Consider the following 21,998-nt stretch of genomic DNA (forward strand, 5'->3'; position numbering starts at 1 on the left):
GGTCAAAGTTGAAAATCTGTGATTTGTCACAGTCATTTATCCATGCATTTTTTTACTCCCTCTACAAGTTCTCAAGGGCACTTGCTGTGTGCCAGGCACTGCATTAGATACTAGGAGTAAATACTGCATGAGACTGAACCCCCCAAAATTAATAATTAAGTGAGAGGTATAGATAAGAAATTGATGAGTAAATACATAACAACAGGGCTGCAACTGGGACAAATATGGGAAGCGAGGAAAAGAACACCTCATTTGGTTTAGGGTTTCCCAAAAGGGTGGCATTGAAGCCAAGACCCAATTACCTTCATGCCTGGGAGCCATGCCCATGCTGACATTGTTGACAGCCATCCTGTCTCCACCTTTCTGCTTTCACCAGGACACAACTTGGGTTCCCAAAAGGCCACCATCATGCTTTCTGTTTCCTATATGACCTACCACTAGAACTATTAGTCAGGTTTTGGTCTTCTGACATCTCCTCTGGGCACTTCCATTTTATTCCCACCCACCCGTGAGGGCACTCAGGCCATGTTTCCTCAGGGCTGGCTGCACCAGGGTTGCCCTCAAAGTGTAGTGTTCCTTCTGATAGTGACCAGACAGAACTCCAGGATTGAAACCAGGCTGGAGGTGCCTGAATTGTCAGGACAGATGCCAGAAATTTTGTTATCAATATAGATATAACCTAATATTTGGACTTACACTCAAGGTAGCATGATATTATAGACTGGGAGACTAGGACACACTTTCCAGAATAATGAAAATTAAAACAATCCTTTTTGTATTCAAGTCATATGTTTTACTTAGTTTATTAAGCTATCTTATATCTTACTTGGAAAGAATCGTTGGGAAAATGGGCATTAGACATGATCCCTTTGTAAAAATGAAGGAGTGACACACTGTTAATCATCACAGAGATCATTTGTACTACATCATATACATTCACAATATGCTTTCAGAGATTCTTCTGGCTGGGACTGAAGGATTGAAGATAGGATTTGCACTCTTGCCATCCACCTTTTAATTGTATTTACATCTTGCTCAGAGTTCCATGCAGAAGTTTATGGAGGCTCCTTCCATCTTTTTTCTATAGATTTCATCAAACCTCTCATTCTGGGCAACAGTGAAGTGGTTTTTCCAATCCCCCACAGTTCCTAGAAAAAGGAAGCCAAGACAGGAATGTCACTCTCTGATTGAAAGATGTGGTGTCCCTGAGTAAAGTGGTGTAGTGCCCATACTGAATCTGGCCTGTCCACGTACCTGACTCACCCAACTCCCCCTTCAGTGGACACCTGTCCATGAGCAGCTCTTCAATAAGAAGCAGTCCTAGGGGACTCTGTGCAGGGGATGGACTTCTAAGTCAGCTGGACAACTGACCCAAGGCAGCTAGTGGCCTGCATGACCTGGCCCTACCTGTAGTGTATTTACCCGATGGATTACTACATAGACATAAAAGAAGGATGAACTACAGACACACAACCACATGGAGGAATCTCAAAACATTATGTTGAGCAAAAGACACCAGACACAAGAAAGTAAATACTGTGAGATTCTATTTATGTGAAGTCCAGCAACAGGCAAAATCAATCTAGAGTAATAGAAATAGGAAAAATGGTTGTCTCTGGAGGTAGACATTGACTGAAAAGGGGCAGAAGAGGGAACTTTCTGGGGTGATGAAAATGTTTCATATCTTGATTGGGGTGCTGGTAGTGTGGGTGTATACATTTATCAAAATGGGTTGAACCGTATACTTAAGATCTGTGCATTTTTGGTATTTTGATTATATCTCGATAAAAAACAATTTTGGAAAAACATGAATGAGATACTATTTTTCACCAAACAACAACTTAAACTAATTTTAAATAGGGGAAATACTCTTTTCCCCACAATGCCTCTTCTAGAAAATTATGCAACAGAAATAAAAGCATCAGGAAATAATAATTTATGCACAAAGATATTTACTTTAACATTATGCATAAAAACAAACATTGAAAACAATAATAATTATAGTGTCTATCATTAAGGGAATAGTTGGATGAATTATGATGTATCCTTAGCTTGGTATAACATTGGACCAAAAAATCAATGAGGTGTATGAGTCTATATGCCTTGTCCTAGAGGGGTTTCTCATATCCTGATAAGTAAAGGTATAAAATATGACCCCATTCTGCATTTTAGGGAGCAAGCTTTCGTTATGGTTACATATCTTTATGTCTGTATGAGTCTGAAGAAGTAGGGTGTATAGAAAGATGGTTATGTATGAGCCTGAAGAAGGGCACCTTGACAAATCATTACCACTGATTATCCAAAGAGAAAAGGGGTAGATTTTTTTTGGTTTGTTTGGTTTGGTATGGAACACTGTTGTAGATTGGAAAATGCAACAACATAAATTCAAGCACATGCAAAATCAAAGAGGAAGAAGAAAAGATGTTTCAAAGTGGTGTGTATACCATGATTTCACTGTTGTGAATAAAAAATGTGTACGTTATAAATGAGAGAGAAAGGGACTTCCATACTGTTGGTAGTTACTTCTTGGAGGTGGAGTTTTGGTGGAGAGACTTTTAAAAAATATAATTTTATATTGATTTTATTTATTTATTTATTGAGACAGGTCTCGCTCTGTTGCCAGGCTGGAGTATAGTGGTGTGATCTTGGCTCACTGCAACCTCTGCCTCCTGGGTTCAAGTGATTCTCCTTCCTGAGTCTCCCGAACAGCTGGGACTACGGGTGTGCACCACCATGCCTAGCTAATTTTTGTATTTTTAGTAAAGACAGGGTTTCATCATGTTGGCCAGGATGGTCTCGATCTCTTGACCTCATGATCCGCCTGCCTGGGCTTCCCAAAGTGCTGGGATTATAGGCATGAGCCACCATGCCCAGCCAATTTAATTTAGTTTTTAAGAAGAGCTGGTGTCTTGCTCTGTCACCCAGGCTGCAGTACAGTGGCAAGGTCCTAGCTCACTGCATTCTCAAACTCCTGAGCTCAAGTGATCCTCCCACCTCAGCCTCCTGAGAAGCTGGGAATACAGGGATTCATCACTACACCCAGCTAGTTAATTTTTTTTTGTAGAGATGGGGTCTTGCTCTGTTGCCCAGGCTACTTTCGAACTCCTAGCCTCAAGCAATCCTCATGCCTCAGCCTTCCAAGATGTGGGATTATGGGCATGAACCAATCTGCCCAGCCCAATTTAATATTTAACAATGACATGTTTTACTTTTTAAATTAGAAAGTGATAAAGATTTTTTCTTAAAAAATATTAGATGGGCCAATTAGAATTCCTCTTTTGGGAATTGGAACTAAGAAATACTGAGGATGAGGCAGTTCTCAAGAGTAGTTGTTGAAACTCATGAAGTAGAGCAGGTTTGGGCAAGGGTCAAGACCAAGTTATGAGCAGAAACTGAGTCATCAGAAGTTATAAAGAGGGAGAAAGTCGTGATGGGTGGAGAGACGGGAAGCTGGTCAGCAGAGGAAGCCATGCCTGATAGATACGTGAAAAGCAGCCGAGTCCTGTAAGTGGTGGAGCATTGGAGCAAAGACCCATCCCTCCTGCTGCTGATTCCTGGACCCTGAGACCCAGGGGCCCCTGGGAGGTCTGGACCAGTGGTGGCTCGTCTTCCTAGTTTTCTATGTGATTGCATTTCCTTTATTGTCCAGTGTGAATCCTCACAGTAAGCCCCTTTCATTGGGGCTGGCTTGAGGGACTCTGTTCCTTGCAACCAAATAATGGAGCAATACCCTAGAAAGCTCTCTTTTACAGCAGGATCAAATCCCTGCTTTTATTAGAAACACATATTAGGAATAGTTGAAGTGCATTGTCTTGGAATTAATAAAACTCAATATTGTATGCTAAGAGGCAGGCAGGATGTTATCAGACAATCTGAGTGTGTGATAAAGAGGCCCCACACACCTTTTCTCATGAAGGAGGAAATTGACTGGTCCATGATAGATTTGGAAACTGTAGAACGATTTGTCATGGGATTTTCTTTCATTTTCTCAAACGACGTCTCCTGGACAATTTTATCTAGCACTGTTTCATCCAAGTTCTTTCCCATGAACTGCATCACCTTCCGAATTTCATGCTTTGGGTCCTGTGGCAAGGGTAACATTGGACTGGAATGAATGAGAGTATCAGAAAGAAATACTACAATTCTCTGGGATGTCCTTTGAAACAACTTTGAGTTTCTCTGCCCCTGAAGAACCACTTTAAAATGGTTCTCCTGCAGAGCCTTCACTCACCCTCTTTATGTCTTCATAGAAGAGGAAGAGAATCTGGTATCTGTCTTTCATCTCCCACCATCCTTTCACATGGTCAAACCAGGAACCCCAAACCACTGAAATAGACACAAGAAACAGAATGGTCTATATAGGCATCGAACAAAGCCTTCTGAGTGTTAGGGATGTTCCTGTGAGTTAGAGAGAGAAAACCCAAATTCTGGGTTAGATATGTCCTAAGGATTCTGATCTGTTTGGTTTTGAGGGTGATGTAGATGGGGACAGCCTTGGAGTTACTTGCCCCAGCATCTTCCCTAAAGTGGCTTCCTATTATGTGCAATCACATAGGGACAAGGACACCCTTTGGAAGAGGATGACTCTAATTAAAAGCTTTGAATTAGGTGGAAGATGTTTGCTGAGGGCTGTGGGCATATACTTAGAAAGTGGCCAGCTTGCCCTGCCCAGTCCCAGTCTGTGGTAGGACACACCTGATGAGGTGCAGGCATTCTAGGGGATAAAAGGCTACCTGTGGTTCCCTAGACCCAGCCTAGCTGAAGTGAGAATGCAAGGGTGTGAAGGATGTTCCTGTACCTTTTCCACTGATGAAGGTTTCAAAATATTCTTCCCAGGTACCAGGGTCAGGAAGCGTGTGGTTCATCCTTTGGAAATGGTAGTAGGAAACCATACAGTCTTTGGCATTTCGAGCTACATAAAGGAACTTTAGGGTAAGAAAAGAGGTGGGTAAAAGATGGTATAAAAAGTGGACTTTCACAGAGTTCCCTTAGGCAGAGCCATCCTGTGTGTTGCTGTGCACTCTGGCTCAGTTCTGTGGTGCTGGTCTATGACTTGGCCTTGTGACCTCTCTCTTCTTTCTGTCTTTGCTTTGTCACCAGTCTGCTCTCTACTTCAAACTCAGTCCTTTTAATTAGCTAATCAATTAGGGATTGTTGAGGATTAGATTGCCCGATTGCCCCTTTGGTATCAGGAGCAAAATCTTTCTCTATAAACTATGACCTGACACGTGAACAGGAGACTTCCACAGTATCAGCGTAAACTGATGACTCCTCGTGCACTCTCCCAAAGATTCACAGAAGCTTCATGTTTAAGAGTTTGAGTCACAGAGCAAGAAAATAGCTCCTATTTTTCTCCTGGCCTCCTCAGCTTGACTGATTTCCATCTCTAATCATTTCAGCTCTGCCCCTACAAACATTCCTTCAAGTTCCACTTTGCCCACAACTTCACATCCCTCCACCCTCCCAACCTTTCATTTTACCAAATCTGACTTTTTTTTCCCAGTACTCAGTTCACATTTTAACAGCACCAATCCCAAATGGGCCTCTTGACTACACATCTCAGATCTATGAGCAGCTATTTCAATGCTGTGCTTTTTCATTCATTCGCTTTTAAGTGGTTCTCAACTGGGGATGGTGGGATGGTTGTCTGGAGACAGTTTTGGTTTCACAACTTGGAGTGGTGGTGCTACCGGCATCCATGCAGGGGCCAAGGATGCTGTTCAACATTCTACAATACACAGAAGAGTCCCCCTGCTCCCACCCACAAGAAAGAAAAATCTGCCCCAAATGTGAGGAGTGCTGTATTAATTATGTCTTTTATATTCTGTATCTGATGCTTTGACATCCTAGGGCTTTGCTGACTCTGGAGGAACTGCCTACAACACCCCAGAGCCTACTCCCCCAACACCTCCACTGTTGGGCTCTTACACACTGGGCCACTATTCACCTGCCCTGATCACCCCAGGGTCAAATACCAGATGACTAGGCCCAGCCCCTGTGGCTGAAAGCCTGCTGCAATGGTTCAAACTGGCCAATCCCAAGCCTCCTTACCCTGTCTCATCTGTTGCTTCCCAAATAAACCACATCAAGGCTCTTGCCCATGTCTCCTACTCACTCTCTCTGCCTCCTGACCTATCCCATTGCTTCCTTGTGAGGCTCCGTGTGACATGCCATGCCTCCCGTTCTAGGGATCTGTGAGGATACACTTTTTCCTTATGACAGTCACCACTGTACCTGTGTGTCTTGCCATGCCTGATTATATCAAGTCCCAGGCCCTTTAGAGCAAGTGCTAAGGTTGAGAAACACTGCTCCTGAAAGTGCTGACTCTATTAGTGTCTACTAAGTCCTACTGCCCATCTTCTCTTCTCCAACTTACCAAGCTGCCAAGCATCAGTAAAGAAGGTTTCAAGAAATGTTGATTTAAAAAATTCCCCAAGTTTCTAAATTTTTTATCCTCAGTTTTCTTCCTCTTCATTGCTGCTTGGTAATCCTTGTATTAATCCCTCCCGTTCTCCATCTCTTGGCTTTTAGCTCTAGCCACAGGTCTGTCCTCTCTCCTCAAACCTTCCTGTCTGAGTTCACTAATTCTCTATGCAGCTGTTCTGCACTTTAACCTATGCTTGAGTTTTTAATTTCCATGATTTTATATTTTTTGTTATAGAAATTCCATTTATTCACTTAATAATTCTGTGTCTAAAAGTAGCATCTTATTTCTTTTTTATTTTTGATTCACTCTTTCATTTATTCACACAGCTTGAACCTTCTTTTATTTCTACAGCTGATAATTATATTGTCTGAAGTTCCTGAGGTCTGACTTTTCCACGGGTTCTTTCTGAAGACTGTGTCTCATGGTGACTTGTTCTTTTGTGTATTTTGTAATGTGGGATGGTGAGCTCAAGTGGGGATCCTATGGTGGGTCTGAGTTGCAGCTGTGTCCCTCCAGAGAGGACCTGGAAACACTGGCTGTGGGGACTACCTTGTGTAACTTCTCTGCCTGTAGTTTCTTGCACAATGCAAGGAGTGCAATTTTGAATTTCAAACCCTGAGAGAGGAAACCTGTGGCTACACATTCTCAAGGGAGCTGAGAGCCTAGGTCAAGGCAGAGCGGTTCCCCAAGGTCTTCCTCTGCCTCCTCCACCCATCTATTGAGGATGTAGCCCTTCATTGGTCCCAGCTTTGGCTCCTCATTCTTCTGCTTCCTTGTGCCCTGGTCTTTGACCCTGACCCTGTGCAGCCATTAAAACTCAAGTTGTTGGATTATCCAGGTCATCAAATTTCCCCAGGAGAGTCCCAGTCTCAACTTGCCTCTCTGAGTTTCAGTTCCCTCTGCAGTTTATAAACCTAGGGACTTTATTTTGATCTCAGTTATGCATTTAAAAGGAAGTTTGTGATTTTTTTAAAGCAGTAATCCTGAATGTTTTACATATAAGTGCTTCAGGGGTTCAGAATACCTAGTTTGCCATAGTTCTGGAAATGGAAGTTTTTGTCCCGTTATCCAACATTACTGAAAGGACTGAAGTCATTTGATGTGAGTCCTCTGACTTCACTCCAGTCCCCCAGAATGTATCTTTCTTAGACCTTCTTTCCCCTTCCTTCCTGCCTTTAAGGAAACAGTGCCCCACTTTCTCACCAAGGCTGGCATCTCAGTTTGCACCCTTGACTCTACTTGCTCTACAGCTGCTTTTGTATTTACTCAGAAAGTACGTGTCTAATGCCCTCTACATGGCAGGAGCTTATTAGGCACTGCGGTGCATACAAATAAAGTCGCAGAATAAATAAAACAAGGAACTCAGAGTCTACCAGAGGCTGAGGTGGGGTGTCCTCAAGAGCATTGCTCTGTCTGTTCATCTGTTTACAATTTGGTGAGATCTTTAGCTCTTTTCCTCTCATTCTTCCCTCCCTGGTCTGTTAGAGAGCCTCCCCATGGCCTGCAGCCTGGGATCACCATCTTCTCCCCTTCATTTCACAGCTACACTTACTGTACTCACTGCCTCCTCATTTCTCTAGTTTCCTCCAAATATTTAGTCTGGCTCCTGCCTTCATGTCCTATTTGAAACTGTTCAGGTGAATGTCCTGCTAAGTGTAGAACTTTACTTTTTCTCTTTGCTGGTAAGCATCAGAGACAGTGGAGAGGCAAAGGTGACGACGAATGTTCTGCGTTGGGGTCTGCAGGACTCACTTTGGTTGGCTTACTCTCCCTTCTGTCACAGGGAGCTGTTGATATCTTACCTTGCAGTTGTTTTCCCAGAAAGATGGCGGCAGCAGCTGAGTGGAAAGGTGAGTCTTTAGTATCCGTGGAGAGGGCATTGCTTTGGCTTTTTCCACACCTTTAAAATAGTTCAAGAGGAAACATCTGTGTAGTACAAGCACTACCCGGGGACCTCATGATCCCGGCTCTGTCCAGGATATCCCATCACCCACCTATCTTTCTGCTAGTCTCTTGACTTTCTTTTGGGATTGTACAATGGGATTATTGATATAATTTTCATTTTAGTGGAATCACACAGCTTGAATCCTGGATGGGGCCTTAGAGTTAATTTACTCTGTCACTTTAAGGATGAAGCTGAGAAAGGGCAGGTGATGTCTTGCTGAGGCACAGTCAGCCAGGACCAGACAGCAGAGGCCTCCCTCACCTTCCTGCCAGCCAGAGATGACCCCCACGTGCCTGCAGCAGGCTCTCTCGTGTACCTGGCCTGTTTGCAGTCACTTGTTTCATTTCTAAAAACATATATACTTGCTGGCCTGTGAGTCATGATTTCTACTCTCTCATTTAAAAGCCTTAATGAGCACTTTGTGCAATCGCTGTGTTAAGCTGAGAGGTTGGGGGAAAAGGCAACAAAGACGAGAAAAACACAGACCTTCTCCCTAAGGAGCTTCCACTCTGGTGTGGGAATCAGAGGCTCATGCAAATCATGTCAGAGGAGCTGGGTTAAGCTAGTGCTGAGGATCTCCTTCCTCTTTAAGACCGAATAATGTTCCATTGTATGTGTATCCACATCTTGTTTATCAATTCATCCATCGGTGGCCACTTGGCTTGTTTCCACCTTTGGGCTATTGTGAATAATGTTATTTTGAATGTGGGTGTGCAGGTATCTGTTTGAGACCATGTTTTTATTTCTTTGGGATATATGCCCAGAAGTGGAATTGCTGGATCATGTAGTCATGGTAATTTTTGTTAAATAAAAAAGTGTTTGGGCACTAAAAAGAAAAGTTGGAAAACCACCTTTAGCTGTTTTTGAAGTCCGTATTCCTTAGAAGACCTGCAAAGCTGTCCTGCCTCTAGTCTCTTTCCTCAGCTCCACCTCTACGCCAGCTCACACTCGGTCCTTTCACGTGCCCTGGTCCTGCTGCCCCAGGCCCCTGTGCCTCCTTCCAACCCTCATCTCTACACATCTGGTCCTGCTGCCCCAGGCCCCTGTGCCTCCCTCCAGTCCTCATCTCTACACATCTGGTCAATCCTGCTCACTCTTCAAGGGTCTCTCCAGTACTTTCAGTGCTGGTGACATGGTGGGCTGAACATTATGAAGATCTTTCCTGTTAATCACGCACCTGCAGATTCTGATTAAAACACCGAACACTATTTAAGTGCAGAATCAGGCTCATAAGAAAATAAGGGGAGCCTCCAGGGACCAAAGTGAAGCGCTGCAAGATGGAGAAGTGGGCAAAGGCTTTGATGACAGCTGCCCGGAGTGGGTTCACCCACCGGACACCCAGTCCTCAGTTCAGTGACCCCTGCTCAGGGAGGAGGCTGGTAGGCCTGGGATTTAATGAGGCACAGATTAGGAACAGAGACCCATGCATTGGCAGGAGAAACTCAAATGCCTGCTACCTCAGTGAAAGGTGAGAGAGAAAAACAGCACCTACTGACAAAGAGAGGTAAAGTAATTTCCTTGCCTCACCTCTGGGTGCAGAAAAAAAGGCTTTCTTGAGAACTCATAACCACAATCCTGTTTACATACTACATGCATGGATATGAAATCATACTACCTGCTTGGACCAGAAGTTAACTTAAACTATTGTAGATTGGAAATATTCCAATGTAGGTGTGAGATCAAGAGAGGGAGAAAAGAGCTTTTTATACAAAATTACAAAACAAATGAGGGAAAAGCCTTATGAACAAGAGCCAGAAAAAAACAGGTGGAAGAACTAAATGCTTAGTGACCTCCGTTATTGGGTACCTAATAGAGAATATAAATAACTATGTTTAAAATATGCAAAGAAGACCAGGTGCAGTGGCTCACGTCTGTAATTTTGGCGCTTTGGGAGGTTGAGGCAGGTGGATTGCTTGAGCTCAGGAGTTCGAGACCAACCTGGGCAACATGGTGAAATCCTTTCTCTTAAAAAAAAAAAATACCAAAATTAGCTGGGCACCGTGATACACACCTGTAGTCCCAGCTACTTACTCAGGAGGCTGAGATGGGAGGATTGTTTGAGCTCGAGAGATTGAGGCTGCAGTGAGCTGTGATTGCACGACTGCACTCTAGCCTGGGTGACAGAGTAAGACCCTGTCTCAAAAAAAAGTGCAGAGGAATGCAAGAGAAAGTTGAAAACATGATCAAGGAAACAAGAGACTACTAAAAAGACTGGGAAGATTTATAAAGTGTTTGGACATGAAAACCTACAATGGCCTGGCGCGGTGGCTCAAGCCTGTAATCCCAGCACTTTGGGAGGCCGTGACGGGCGGATCACGAGGTCAGGAGATCGAGACCATCCTGGCTAACACGGTGAAACCCCGTCTCTACTAAAAAATACAAAAAACTAGCCGGGCGAGGTGGCGGGCGCCTGTAGTCCCAGCTACTCAGGAGGCTGAGGCAGGAGAATGGCGGGAACCCGGGAGGCGGAGCTTGCAGTGAGCTGAGATCCGGCCACTGCACTCCAGCCTGGGCGACAGAGCGAGACTCCGTCTCAAAAAAAAAAAAAAAAAAAGAAAACCTACAATGAGTAGGGTTAAATAGCAGAACATACATAGCTGAAAAGAAAAACAGTAGCAGAGCTAAAGAAGCACAATGTAGAGAAACACAGAGATGAAAACTATAAGAAACCTTAGCAGACATAGAGGACAGAAGGGAAGGTTATGGGTGGAGTTGGACTGTCAGTCCCAAGCTGGGGAGCAAATTCAGGGAATCTGCCAGAAAGTGAGATCTGCAGGCCGGTTGATTTCCTTCCTGGCACTCGTGGCTCTTCTCTTTCCTGTTACACCTGATTTAATGCCCTGTGGGCAGTAACCACTTAATGCCTAAAAGAGACCCAGTCTTCTAATTGGGAAATCTGTACTCAGTCATTATGGTCCTCTGATGGCTCACAGTCATCCTTCCTGCCTATGACAAGTAAGAAGGCCCGCTCCTACTCCTGATCCAGCCCTGTTGGTGGACTCAGCCCAGCTCCAGCTCCAAATTTTTCTGCCAAAAAACCCCTACAGGAGAGAGATACTCTCTCCTGTGGAGCTGGGGCTTTACATAAAGCAGTTGACCAGTGTTTTCTTTTACGAACATAGGTACATTGTACATTCTGTCCTACCACACCCTTGCCCCACCTCTCTCTCATCAGTGATTCAGAAAAGCCCCATGGGGTTGCCTCACCCACCAGGAACACCATGATGGTTGCTCAGACTCAGGGTGGAGAGTGTGCATGGAGAGTGTGCATGACACAGCCCAGGCTGCGGGGCCCATTCCCAAGCCCACTAGCAGAGAAGAAGGGGGCAAACGAGGTCATTTTTGGCCATCATCAGCTGCACTAAGATTTTAGCCTTGGGATTTGAGCCAAATTGCATGTGACTGTGTGGGATAAATCAGTTCAGTTAATACTGTAGAAACAGCCCCATGGGAGTACAAAGTCAAACAGAACTTGTTTCTTGCCATTAGAGTTTGTGGTCTGGCAGGAGACAGAGGCAGAAAATTAGTAATGACAGCAGTTTTATCATTTCAGGTGTCACCTCCAGAAACTGTTCTTTGGCCATGTTCCCCTCACCCTGCCAATAGCGCTTCATGCTTGTTGTTACATCATCTGCATTGGTTTCTTCCATGGGACCATAACTTATTGAGGGCAAGTAGGTGTGAAGTCTTATGAGCAGCACAGGCCCTTGAGCATAGATGTTTGCTGAAATAGAGTGGATCATTCCTAGATTTCACCTATATACAGTTCACACACATGCATGCATGCACACACATGCACACAGGTCTTTTCAAAGTCTTTCCAAACCAATTCTTTGTGGGTCACAGATGTAATCCCTTTTGTCACAGAATGTCTATGAGGCTAGGAGTTGATGGAGGAGTGGAAGGGGGGCCTGGAAGGGAGACTGACCATGTAGAGCACAAGCTCGTCCATTGTCCAGTAGTGCCTGACCACTCCAGAATGCTCCAAGGGTGGTTGAGACCTTTGGCCAACAGCCATGAGTCTATGTCAGCACCTGGTCTCCTCCCAGTGGTGCTCCTCACCTTGGCTGGCAGGGATTATCTGCTCTGAAAGAAAACCACTGGCTGGGCGTGGTGGCTCACGCCTATAATCTCAGTGCTTTGGGAGGCCGAGGCGGGTGGACCACAAGGTTAGGAGTTCGAGACCAGCCTGGCCAACATGGTGAAACCCCCCCCGACTCTACTAAAAATACCAAAAATTAGCGAGGCGCGCTGGCAGGTGCCTGTAATTGTAGCTACTTGGGAGGCTGAGGCAGGAGAATTGCTTGAACCCAAAAGGCAGAGGTTGCAGTGAGCCGAGACCACGCCATTGCACTCCAGCCTGGGCAATTGAGCCAGACTTTGTCTCAAACAAACAAACAAACAAACAACCACTGCACAGCTGAGTCTCCAGCCAGCATTCAGCTGTCTGTGGCCTGGCAGATCATAAAGGCTGAGACTGTTTGTTACTCTCATACAGGGCACCCTCGTTCATAAAGAGGCCAGGGTTCCTCTGTAGAACATGCCAAGCTGGCTGTTTGATTACCATTCTTTCTCCAGATTATATAGCTCTATCCTGGTTTTTATACTGATTTAGTGATTGAACACTCTGCTCTCTACTGCTAAGAATACTTCATTAGAAATCTTGCTTAGGCCTCTCCTCTTTCTTTAATCTCTCACACTGTCAGAGGTAAGACATTGGGCAGCAGGAGGGGCAGGAGATAGAACAAAGATCAAAAGCTGTTCTTGGGCTGGGTCTGGTGGCTCATGTTTGTGATCCCAGTGGCTTGGAAGGCCAAGGCAGGAGGATTGCTTGAAGCCAGGTGTTTGAGACCAATCTAGGAAACATAATGAAACCCTATCTCTACAAACAATTAAAAAATTTGCCAGGTGTGGCAGTGTTCACCTGTAGTCCCAGCTACTCAGGAGTCTGAGGTAGGAAGATTGCCTAAGCCCAGGAGTTCTAGGTTGCAGTGACCTATGATGGCACCACTGCACTCTGGTCTGGGTGACAGAGCTAGCCTCCTTCTTTAAATAAACAAAAAATGCTGGTCTTAGATAATTAGGGAACACATGCGGTCATGGGGCCTAGAGAGATGGTTAGTAAAGATACCTAACACATAGATAGTATCCTCTGAGTGTCAGGCAATGCTTCAGGCTTTTTACCTGTATTGGATTTGTTAATGCTCACAACAACTCTTTGAGATAGGCCTTGATTCTATCCACACTTTGCAGCTAAGGAAACTGTAACACAGAGAGGTGATGTAAACATTGTGAGGTGAGTGACAGAGTCAAGATTCAAACGTCGTGAGGTGAGTGATGGAGTCAGGATTTAAACCCTGGTAGTCCTTAACTATTATACCATCCTGCTGCTCAAGGAGCAGAAGACCAGACACACACAAAACAGCAAGCCCTGATGGCACATGGAGTGAGACCGTGGTTAAGCAGGCAGAGTCTGGCCTGTTTATGGGGTCAGAGTCCCACAGGTAGTTCAGAGCAGGACACTGGGTTACAAAGCCAGTGGTTACCTACCTAGTGACCATTCTCTCCTCTTTGAGAGCCAGAGGAGCCACAGGGGCTGGATGGTAGGATCATAGGGGAGAGCAAAATCCTTTAAGGCTAGTCTGACTTGGAGACACCTCCTTGTACAGGTTACAAGTGTCTTGTATGCATCAGGTCGGGGACTTTCTATCTCAGGACATTTTTAGGGATTTTTCGGACCTCTGTCTATAGTTGCCCCAAGTCTAGACTTCATGCTAGAGCTGCATTGACTACATTTTCATAGCTTCAGCTACTGTGCTTCCAGTTTTCTATCACATGGATCTCTGCAGTGCTGCAACTTAGGGAAGTAGGCCTTCCTCCTATCCTTATTTTGCAAAATAGTTCCAGCAGCTCTAGCTACCTGAAATATAGCCTTCTGGTTATATTTTTTAGCTTCCTTTATTTTTTGATGTGAAGAGAAACACTTCCAGATTGAGCATTACCTGAAAAGTCTTCTCTGTTGAATAGAAATAGTTGGTTCCAAATGCAATGGGGTGTGTATTTGTGTGTTTGTGTGTGTGAATTATTGATTCTTGGATACTCTCCTGGCTGCACTGGGCTTTATCAGGTTGGGGTACAGAGAGAAGAAGAAATAAATGGCTTACAGTTTCTCACATCTTCAGTATGTCCTACAGTTGCACATGATCAGAGGGAGGGCTTAAGAAGAAAATAAGGCAGAATCTGACCCTAGCGCACACCCTTTTCACTTGGTGATTCACTTTTGGCAAAAAATCTTAAATAATATGTAGACAGAAGATGAGAGGAAGATAAAAGGAAGAAACATATGACAGTGAAAATGAGAGAGAAAGAGAAAGAGAAGAGTAAGGAGAGAGGGAGGGAGAGAGAAGAGGAAGGACAGAGGGGGCAGAGAGAGAGAGAGAGAGAGAGGAGAGAAGAGAAAAGTGAGAAAAGACGGGAAAACAGAAGAGAGAGTGAAAGAAAGCAGGAAGAAAGAAAGAGGGAGGTGCTCTCACCAGAAGGTTGGGGTGGCCGAGCCCACTCAATGAAAGGATGGCGGTGTTGGATGATGGCTCGCTGGCCCTTCTCCACGTCCCCATTCTGTTCAATCATATCCACAATTTCCTGAATCCATGTTGTCCCTGAGGCTCAGAAAGGAAGGGTGAGAAGGAGAAACCTGCTGGACAATCTTCCCTGAAGAGTCCCGAGCAAACAAAGGGGATGTAGAGCTTGGTGTTTGCATCAACCTCCCCTCGAGTCAGGATCCTGTTAACCATGAGTGATGGAAGTCCATGAGGGATGGACTTTGGATCTCTGTAGGGAGTGGAGCAGCACAGGCAAGGCTCCCCCAGCCCAGGACCAGTGCATGGCAGAGCACAGCAGCTTTCCTGGAAAACCCAGGGATGTCAGGCATCCTGCATGAGTCCTGAGCTCTGAACCCCACTGTGGAACAATAAGAAGGAGCAGGTTCCTATCAAGGGGAAATCTAACTTAAGTGACAAGCCGGTGCTGGCTCAGCAGGTCTTTGCTGTCCCTCCTGCCCTACAGTCACCTGCTTTAGGGTAGGTGCAGATGAGGAGATCATCTGGTTTGGCCTCGAAGCTCTGGATTTGGCTCCAGTTGTCCACAGTTGCAGGCTGCAGGAGGGTCCCCTCCACCTCTTTCAGTTTTATCTGTTTCCCCAACTCTGAGGTCAGGGCCATGGTGTCTCAGCGTTGGGGGTCCCTATGGGAAAAGAATAGAGGAGATTTTTAAAGAAGTTGTGGTAAAATACACTTAATACAAAATTGATCATTTTAACTGTCTTTAGGCGTACAGTTCAGAGGCATTAAGTACATTCACATTGTTGTGCAATCATTATAACCATCCTTTTCTGGAATTTTTTCATCTTCCCAGACAGAAACTCTGTATCCATTAAACAATAACTTCCCATTCCCCCTCCCTCAGCTCCTGGCAACCACCGTTTTACTCTATTTCTCTATGGACTCTATATACCTTATTTAGGTGGAAATCACATAATATCTGTCCTTTTGTGAATGTCTTATTAATTAAGCTTAATCTTATGCTTAATTGAAAACTTGATCTAAAGCTTAACCTCTTCAAGGTTCATCTGTGTTATAGCATGTGATAGGATTTCCTTGCTTAGTTCACTGTAGGTATATACCATTTTTATTTTTTGAGACAGAGTCTCACTCTGTTGCCCAGGCTGGAGTGCAATGGCATGATCTTGGCTCACTGCAACCTCCACCTCCAGGGTTCAAGCGATTCTCATGCCTCAGCCTCCTGAGTGGCTGGGATTACAGGTGCCCACCACCATATCTGGCTAATTTTTATAATTTTAGTAGAGACAGAGTTTTGCCATGTTGGCCAGGCTGGTCGTGAACTTCTGACTTCAAGTGTGATCCACCCACCTTGACTTCCCAAAGTGTTGGGATTACAGGCATGAGCCACCATGCCCAGCCTATATTCTGTTTATCTGTTCATCTATTGATGGAAACTTTTCGCTGTCGTGAATTAGGTCTCTGTGAACATCGATGTACAAATATCTGTTTGAATTATTGCTTTCAATTCTTTTTGGTATATACTCAGAAGTGAGATTGCTAGATCATCTGGTAATTCTATGTTTAATATTTTGAGAAAATGTTACAGCATCTTCCACAGCAGCTGCACCATTTTACATTTTTACAAGCAGTGTATAAGTGTTCCAGTTTTTCCAAATTGTCATTAACACTTGTTGTTTCCTGTGTTGTTTGTTTGTTTGTTTTTGATAATAGCCATCCTAATGGGTGTAGGGTGATAAATAGCTCATTGGGGTTTTGATTCGCATTTCTCTAATGATTAATGATGTTGAACATCTTCTCATGTGCTTATTGGCCATTTGTAGGAGAAATATCTCCTTTGCCCAGTTTTGCATTGTGTGTGTGTGTGTGTGTATGTGTGTGTGTGTGTGTGTGTATGATTTTGTCATTGTTATATTGAGGGAAGACTTTTAAATGCACCAAAAGGAGAAAGCTGAAGAAGTAAGCCACTATTACTTAAGGATAACTGGCTACTGGGGTTCCAGAAGACATTTCTTACTCCTACTACTAATGAAATAGTAGTTAAAAGCTAACATTTATCAAACACTTCAATTTACCATCTCTGGGCTGAGTGCCTTGTATACATTAATTTATTTTAACTTTTGCTGAATATGAATGATAGAACTTCAGAACTGAAAGGGTCCTTACAGAAAATGTAACAGTACATGCTTGCTAGAGGTTGAATAAAATATTCTGGCCCAGCCGCTTCATGGAATAGATGAGAAAACCAGGTGCCCAGATTAGCGAGGCCAGTTTTCATGGTGGCTTCTGCTTCCAGATTGAGCTGAGCCCTTTAAGATGAAGACAATTTTCGGAAAATGAAAGACAAATTATTTCTGAAAAATTTCAAATATGAGAAGCAGCTGTATTTATAATACATCAAAGAAGGTGGAGTTTGGACAATACTCCTGAGATTACGGTGTGATCAAATTCAGAAGAGGAGGGATAAGAACAAACATTTCTTGCAGGCCTTCTATATTAGGTCCTTCATGGACTTTTCTTTTTCTCTCTTAATTCATATGACAATTTTGTTAGGAAGGAATGATTATCACCCTCATAAATGTGAGGAAGCTGAGAGTTACATGATCCATAACTTGCCCAGGATCACAGCCAACATCTGTATACAAATCCTATGTTCCTTCTTTAAAAATTGCCTCTTTTTTTTTATTGTGAATTTAAAGGTATACATTGCAGAAAATTTGGAAACAGTTCAAATGTACAAGGAAAACATCTATCACACAGAGTTGTATTTCTGTCTTTTTCAAATGTATATTGTTGTAGGCAGAATAATGGCCCTACAGATGTCCATGTCCTAATTCCTAATATATTATATTGTGTGGCAAAGGGCTTTGCATGTGGAATTTAGGTTAAGAAGCTTAAGGAGGGCCGGGTGTGGTGGCTCACGCCTGTAATCCCAGCACTTTGGGAGGCTGAGGCAGGCAGATCACGAGGTCAGGAGATCAAGACCATCCTGGCTAACATGGTGAAACCCCATCTCTACTAAAAATACAAAAAAAAAAAAAAAAAAATTAGCTGGGCGTGGTGGCAGATGCCTGTAGTCCCAGCTACTTGGGAGGCTGAGGCAGGAGAATGGCATGAACCCGGGAGGTGTAGGTTGCACTCCAGCCTGGGCGACAGAGCGAGATTCCATCTCAAAAAAAAAAAAAGAGAAGAACCTTAAGGCCATGAGCACGTACTGTATATCCAGGTGCGCCTAATGTGACCACAAGGGCACTTAAAAGTGGGCAAGGGCCGGGCGCGGTGGCTCAAGCCTGTAATCCCAGCACTTTGGAGGCTGAGGCAGGCAGATCACGAGGTCAGGAGATCAAGACCATCCTGGCTAACACGGTGAAACCCCGCCTCTACTAAAAATACAAAAACTAGCCGGGCGAGGTGGCGGCGCCTGTAGTCCCAGCTACTCGGGAGGCTGAGGCAGGAGAATGGCGTAAACCTGGGAGATGGAGCTTGCAGTGAGCTGAGATCCGGCCACTGCACTCCAGTCCAGGCGACAGAGCGAGACTCCGCCTCAAAAAAAAAAAAAAAAAAGTGGGCAAGGGTGCAGAGGAGCCAGTCAGAGAGTCATGTGGCAGAAGAAGTGACTGAAGAGTTTGGAAGCATGAGAAGGACTCAACTTGCCATTGATGTCTTAGAGACAAAGGGGAACACAAGACAAAGCATAGCCTCCAGAGGCTGAGAATGAACCTCAATCAACAGGCAAAAGGGACCTCTGTCCTACAGCCACATGAATCTGAATTCTGCCAACAACCAGAATGAGCTTGGAAGGGATTCTTCTTCAGAGCCTCCAGAAGGGAACACAACCCTGCCAACACCTTGATTTTACCCAGAGACACCTGTTTGGACTTCTGACTTACAGAGGTGTGAGATAATAAACTTGTGTTGTTTTAAGCTGCTAAATTTTTGATAATTTGTTATGGTAGTCATAGTTATAAAAAACTATTTATACATAGTTATGAACAAAACGTATACATATATAAAAATGTAAAATTACAAAATTTTATACTTTTTGGATACTGCTGTGGTTTGGATGTGGTTAGTCACCGCCAAAACTCTCTGTTGAGGTTTAACTGCCAGTATGGCAGTGCTGGGAGATGGGGTCTCGTGAGAGGTGTTTGGGCCTTAAGGGTGGATTCCACATGAGCAGATTAATGCCATCTCCCAGAAGTGGGTGAGTTTGGTCCCTTTGCACATATGCTCGGCTGCCTTTCTATTTCTTCACCATGTTTTGATGCAGCATGGCTCTCACCAGAAGTTGAGCAGATGCCAGCACCATGCTCTTGGACTTTTCAGCCACCAGAATCATGATTCAAAATAAGCCTCAAAATAAACTTATATTTATTCAAAATAAATCTCTTATAATTACCCAGCTTCAGGTATTTGGTTATAGCAACACAAAATGGTCTAAGACGGATGTTATCATGGTTTGAATTGTGTCTCTCTAAGTTCGTATGTTGAAGTCTTAATCCATAGTATGTTTGCACGTGGCTGTATTTGGAGATAATGTCTTTGAGGAGGTGATTAAGTTAAAATGAGGCCACTAGGATGAGACTCATTCCAATTTGGTATCCTTGTAATGAGAGGAGATTAGGACACACAAGGCAACACCAGGGATGTGTGCACATAGAGGAAAGACCATGTAAGGACACAGTGAGAAGGTTCTTCTTAGGGTGGGGGTGAGGGAAATGGTGAGTCCAGTTCTGGGGTTGAGTTGGATATATTTGTGGGACTTCCCAATGTACACCTGTAGGCAGGTGTACATGTGAGCTTAGGGCTCTGGCCTGGAAATAATGTCTTGAGAATCATTCATGTAACACATTGACCAACTCTGTGGTAGGCGTTGTGCTCTGGGCAGGTAGCTGATGACCGAGGGCGTGGGCATGGCTGTGAGTGTGTGCAGAAGGGCACCTGCTGCTGAGGACCAGGGCAGTTAAGGGCTTGGCTGTCCAGTGTACTATGGATCCCACTGTATTGCTCTTGTTGGAGGCTTGCACGGGGAGTGATAGAAGCTGGCTAAAGCTGGGAGAAGGAGATGGAGCAAGAGATTGGGGCAGCTGGGTAGTGCAGTGGGAGCAGAGGGATCTGCCAGTTCCCACAGGAGAAGTCCCAAGTCCTTCTCACCCTCCCCAAGCCCCTCATTGCTGGGCCACATCAGCACATGGTTCCTGCCCTTGAAGAGTCAGGCATTTAGACACACACATTTTCCCTTGAGCAGCCAGCAGGAACCTTTTCCCTATCAGGCCGGATCACTGTGGCCTCCTTTTTGAAGGCATCTCTGACTCTGTAAACAGAAGTAATCACTCCTTTCCATGGGATCTTATAGTATTTTGTGTGCAAAATTTTATAGTTCTTATTCCATGTCCTATAGTTACTTGCTTATAAGTCTAGACCCCTGGAGCACAGGATCTGGTTCAGTCCCCTTGCAGGCCCAGCATTTGTCTTAGTCAATGACTGGCATAAGAGAAGGACTCTCATGGAAGAAGAAATAGTCTTGGCCAGAGAAGTTGAGCTGGCCCTGGAGGAGGATGGGACAGGGAGGATATCTGGGAAAAGATCAGGGTGGAAGACAGAGATAGTATTAGAGGGGAGAGAGCCTTTGGAGGTGATTGCCTGGGGTCCTGAATCTAGATCTGAATTTTTAGGCTGGAGGCTGTTGTTTACAAAGCTCTTTTATATTCTTTTATCAGATTCTTAGGATCTTTTCTGGTTTGAGTAAATGCATCTATAAAGTCACACCTATGTGGCTAAAGGTTAAAAAAAATCAATTAACGAGTTAGGTACAGAATTTCTTTTAAGCTGTATTCTTACCTTCAAGTTCCAGCTGAAAGTCAGCAGCTCAAAGGCCCACTCAAGGGTCAGTGGGCACGGAAAGGACTTTCACAGGAAGCAGACGGCAGTTGGAGAGGCTCAAATTACTACTGTGTCAAAGTTACAGGGGCGCTCAGCAGGTAGCCAGCACTTTGGGAGGCTCTCAGCTTCACTGTGGAAAGTTGAAGCTTTTACTGGAAGAATCCAGATTGGACAGAAACAAACCCTGTGACCTGGCCCTGGGAGGGAGAACTTCTCGCTGTACCATGATCACTCATGTGACTCTGACTGCTGTGCAAATATCATCTCCCTCTAGTGCACGCGAACTGAGGGCACACTCTGCTCCTCCCCTTGATCTCCACCTAGAGTTTTTCACATCTCTCCTGGCCCTCAGCTGCTCTGACCCCTCCCTCCTCCTGCTGGTCTAGAAGCTTAAACAGGTAGAGGCTGGGGGGAAATGGAAAGCTGGCTCTAGGACCAGCTGCATCAGGCTTCAGATAGGCTCCTGCTTATTTGGTGAACTCCCTTTTCCTCCCTCCTTAGCCTGAGATTTACTTTCTGCATCTGTGAAGTGTGGGTAATACTGCCTGTCTTCAATCCATGCTTTAGGATTGAAAGCAACAATGTTAATGGACACACTTTGCATAGCACATAGTAAGTGCTTAAAACTCCTGGTTCTTCTTTCCTTTCTTCCCAAACTGTGTTCATCCGCACCGAAATGCAGAGAGGATAGAACAAAAGTCTAGAGCTTAGGTGTGTACTTATTTATACCTTGCCATATTGTATAAAAGGTATACTTTTGAAGAGGCAAATTATATTCCATGGTGTCTTTGGTTACCTAGGAAATTAAATGGATCAGGTGTTAATGATCTCTGAGCTGCTACTCTTCTGCCAGCACTAACCTTGTATCTACCCCAGTGCTTTCCTTTCTGGAATTGAAGCATAATTCTGCACCCCATCTGCCCTTCTTGCCAAAGCTTTCCTTGTCTTGTTTGACCCTGTACCTCATGATGCTTTTTGCCAACACTTCTTCTTCCTCCTCGTTTCCAATTTATTTTTTTTAATAAATTGAACTTCATTTTTCTACTTCTGCTGTCTTCCCAGTTCCACTTATCCCAATGCTGTCAATTTTTAGCCCCATAGGGCTGATTTACAGTTCTTAGTGCAACCTCATTTTCTCTGCAGTTAAACTCCCTAAGTCTGCTAA

At 44.4% G+C, this 21,998-nt stretch overlaps 1 protein-coding gene and 1 long non-coding RNA gene across 2 annotated transcripts in view; one reads left to right on the top strand and one right to left on the bottom strand.

Annotated features, from left to right (window-relative positions):
• LOC117062248 overlaps positions 1-21,998 on the top strand; it is a 41,947-nt gene that overhangs the window by 7,851 nt on the left and 12,098 nt on the right. The window lies entirely within an intron of this gene.
• Positions 790-21,224, bottom strand: LOC117062247 (sulfotransferase 1C2). The gene is made up of 8 exons (XM_033175547.1): positions 20,792-21,224; positions 15,442-15,614; positions 14,906-15,031; positions 8,230-8,327; positions 4,799-4,925; positions 4,232-4,326; positions 3,903-4,083; positions 790-1,148 (listed from the first exon to the last, which is right to left on the bottom strand). Exons 2-8 carry the CDS (start codon positions 15,590-15,592, stop codon positions 1,036-1,038), a joined length of 891 nt encoding a protein of 296 aa, XP_033031438.1. The 5' UTR covers positions 15,593-15,614; positions 20,792-21,224; the 3' UTR covers positions 790-1,035.

This window comes from Trachypithecus francoisi, unplaced genomic scaffold (genome assembly GCF_009764315.1).
Source record: "Trachypithecus francoisi isolate TF-2019V2 unplaced genomic scaffold, Tfra_2.0 Lachesis_group17, whole genome shotgun sequence".
Taxonomy (NCBI): domain Eukaryota; kingdom Metazoa; phylum Chordata; class Mammalia; order Primates; family Cercopithecidae; genus Trachypithecus; species Trachypithecus francoisi.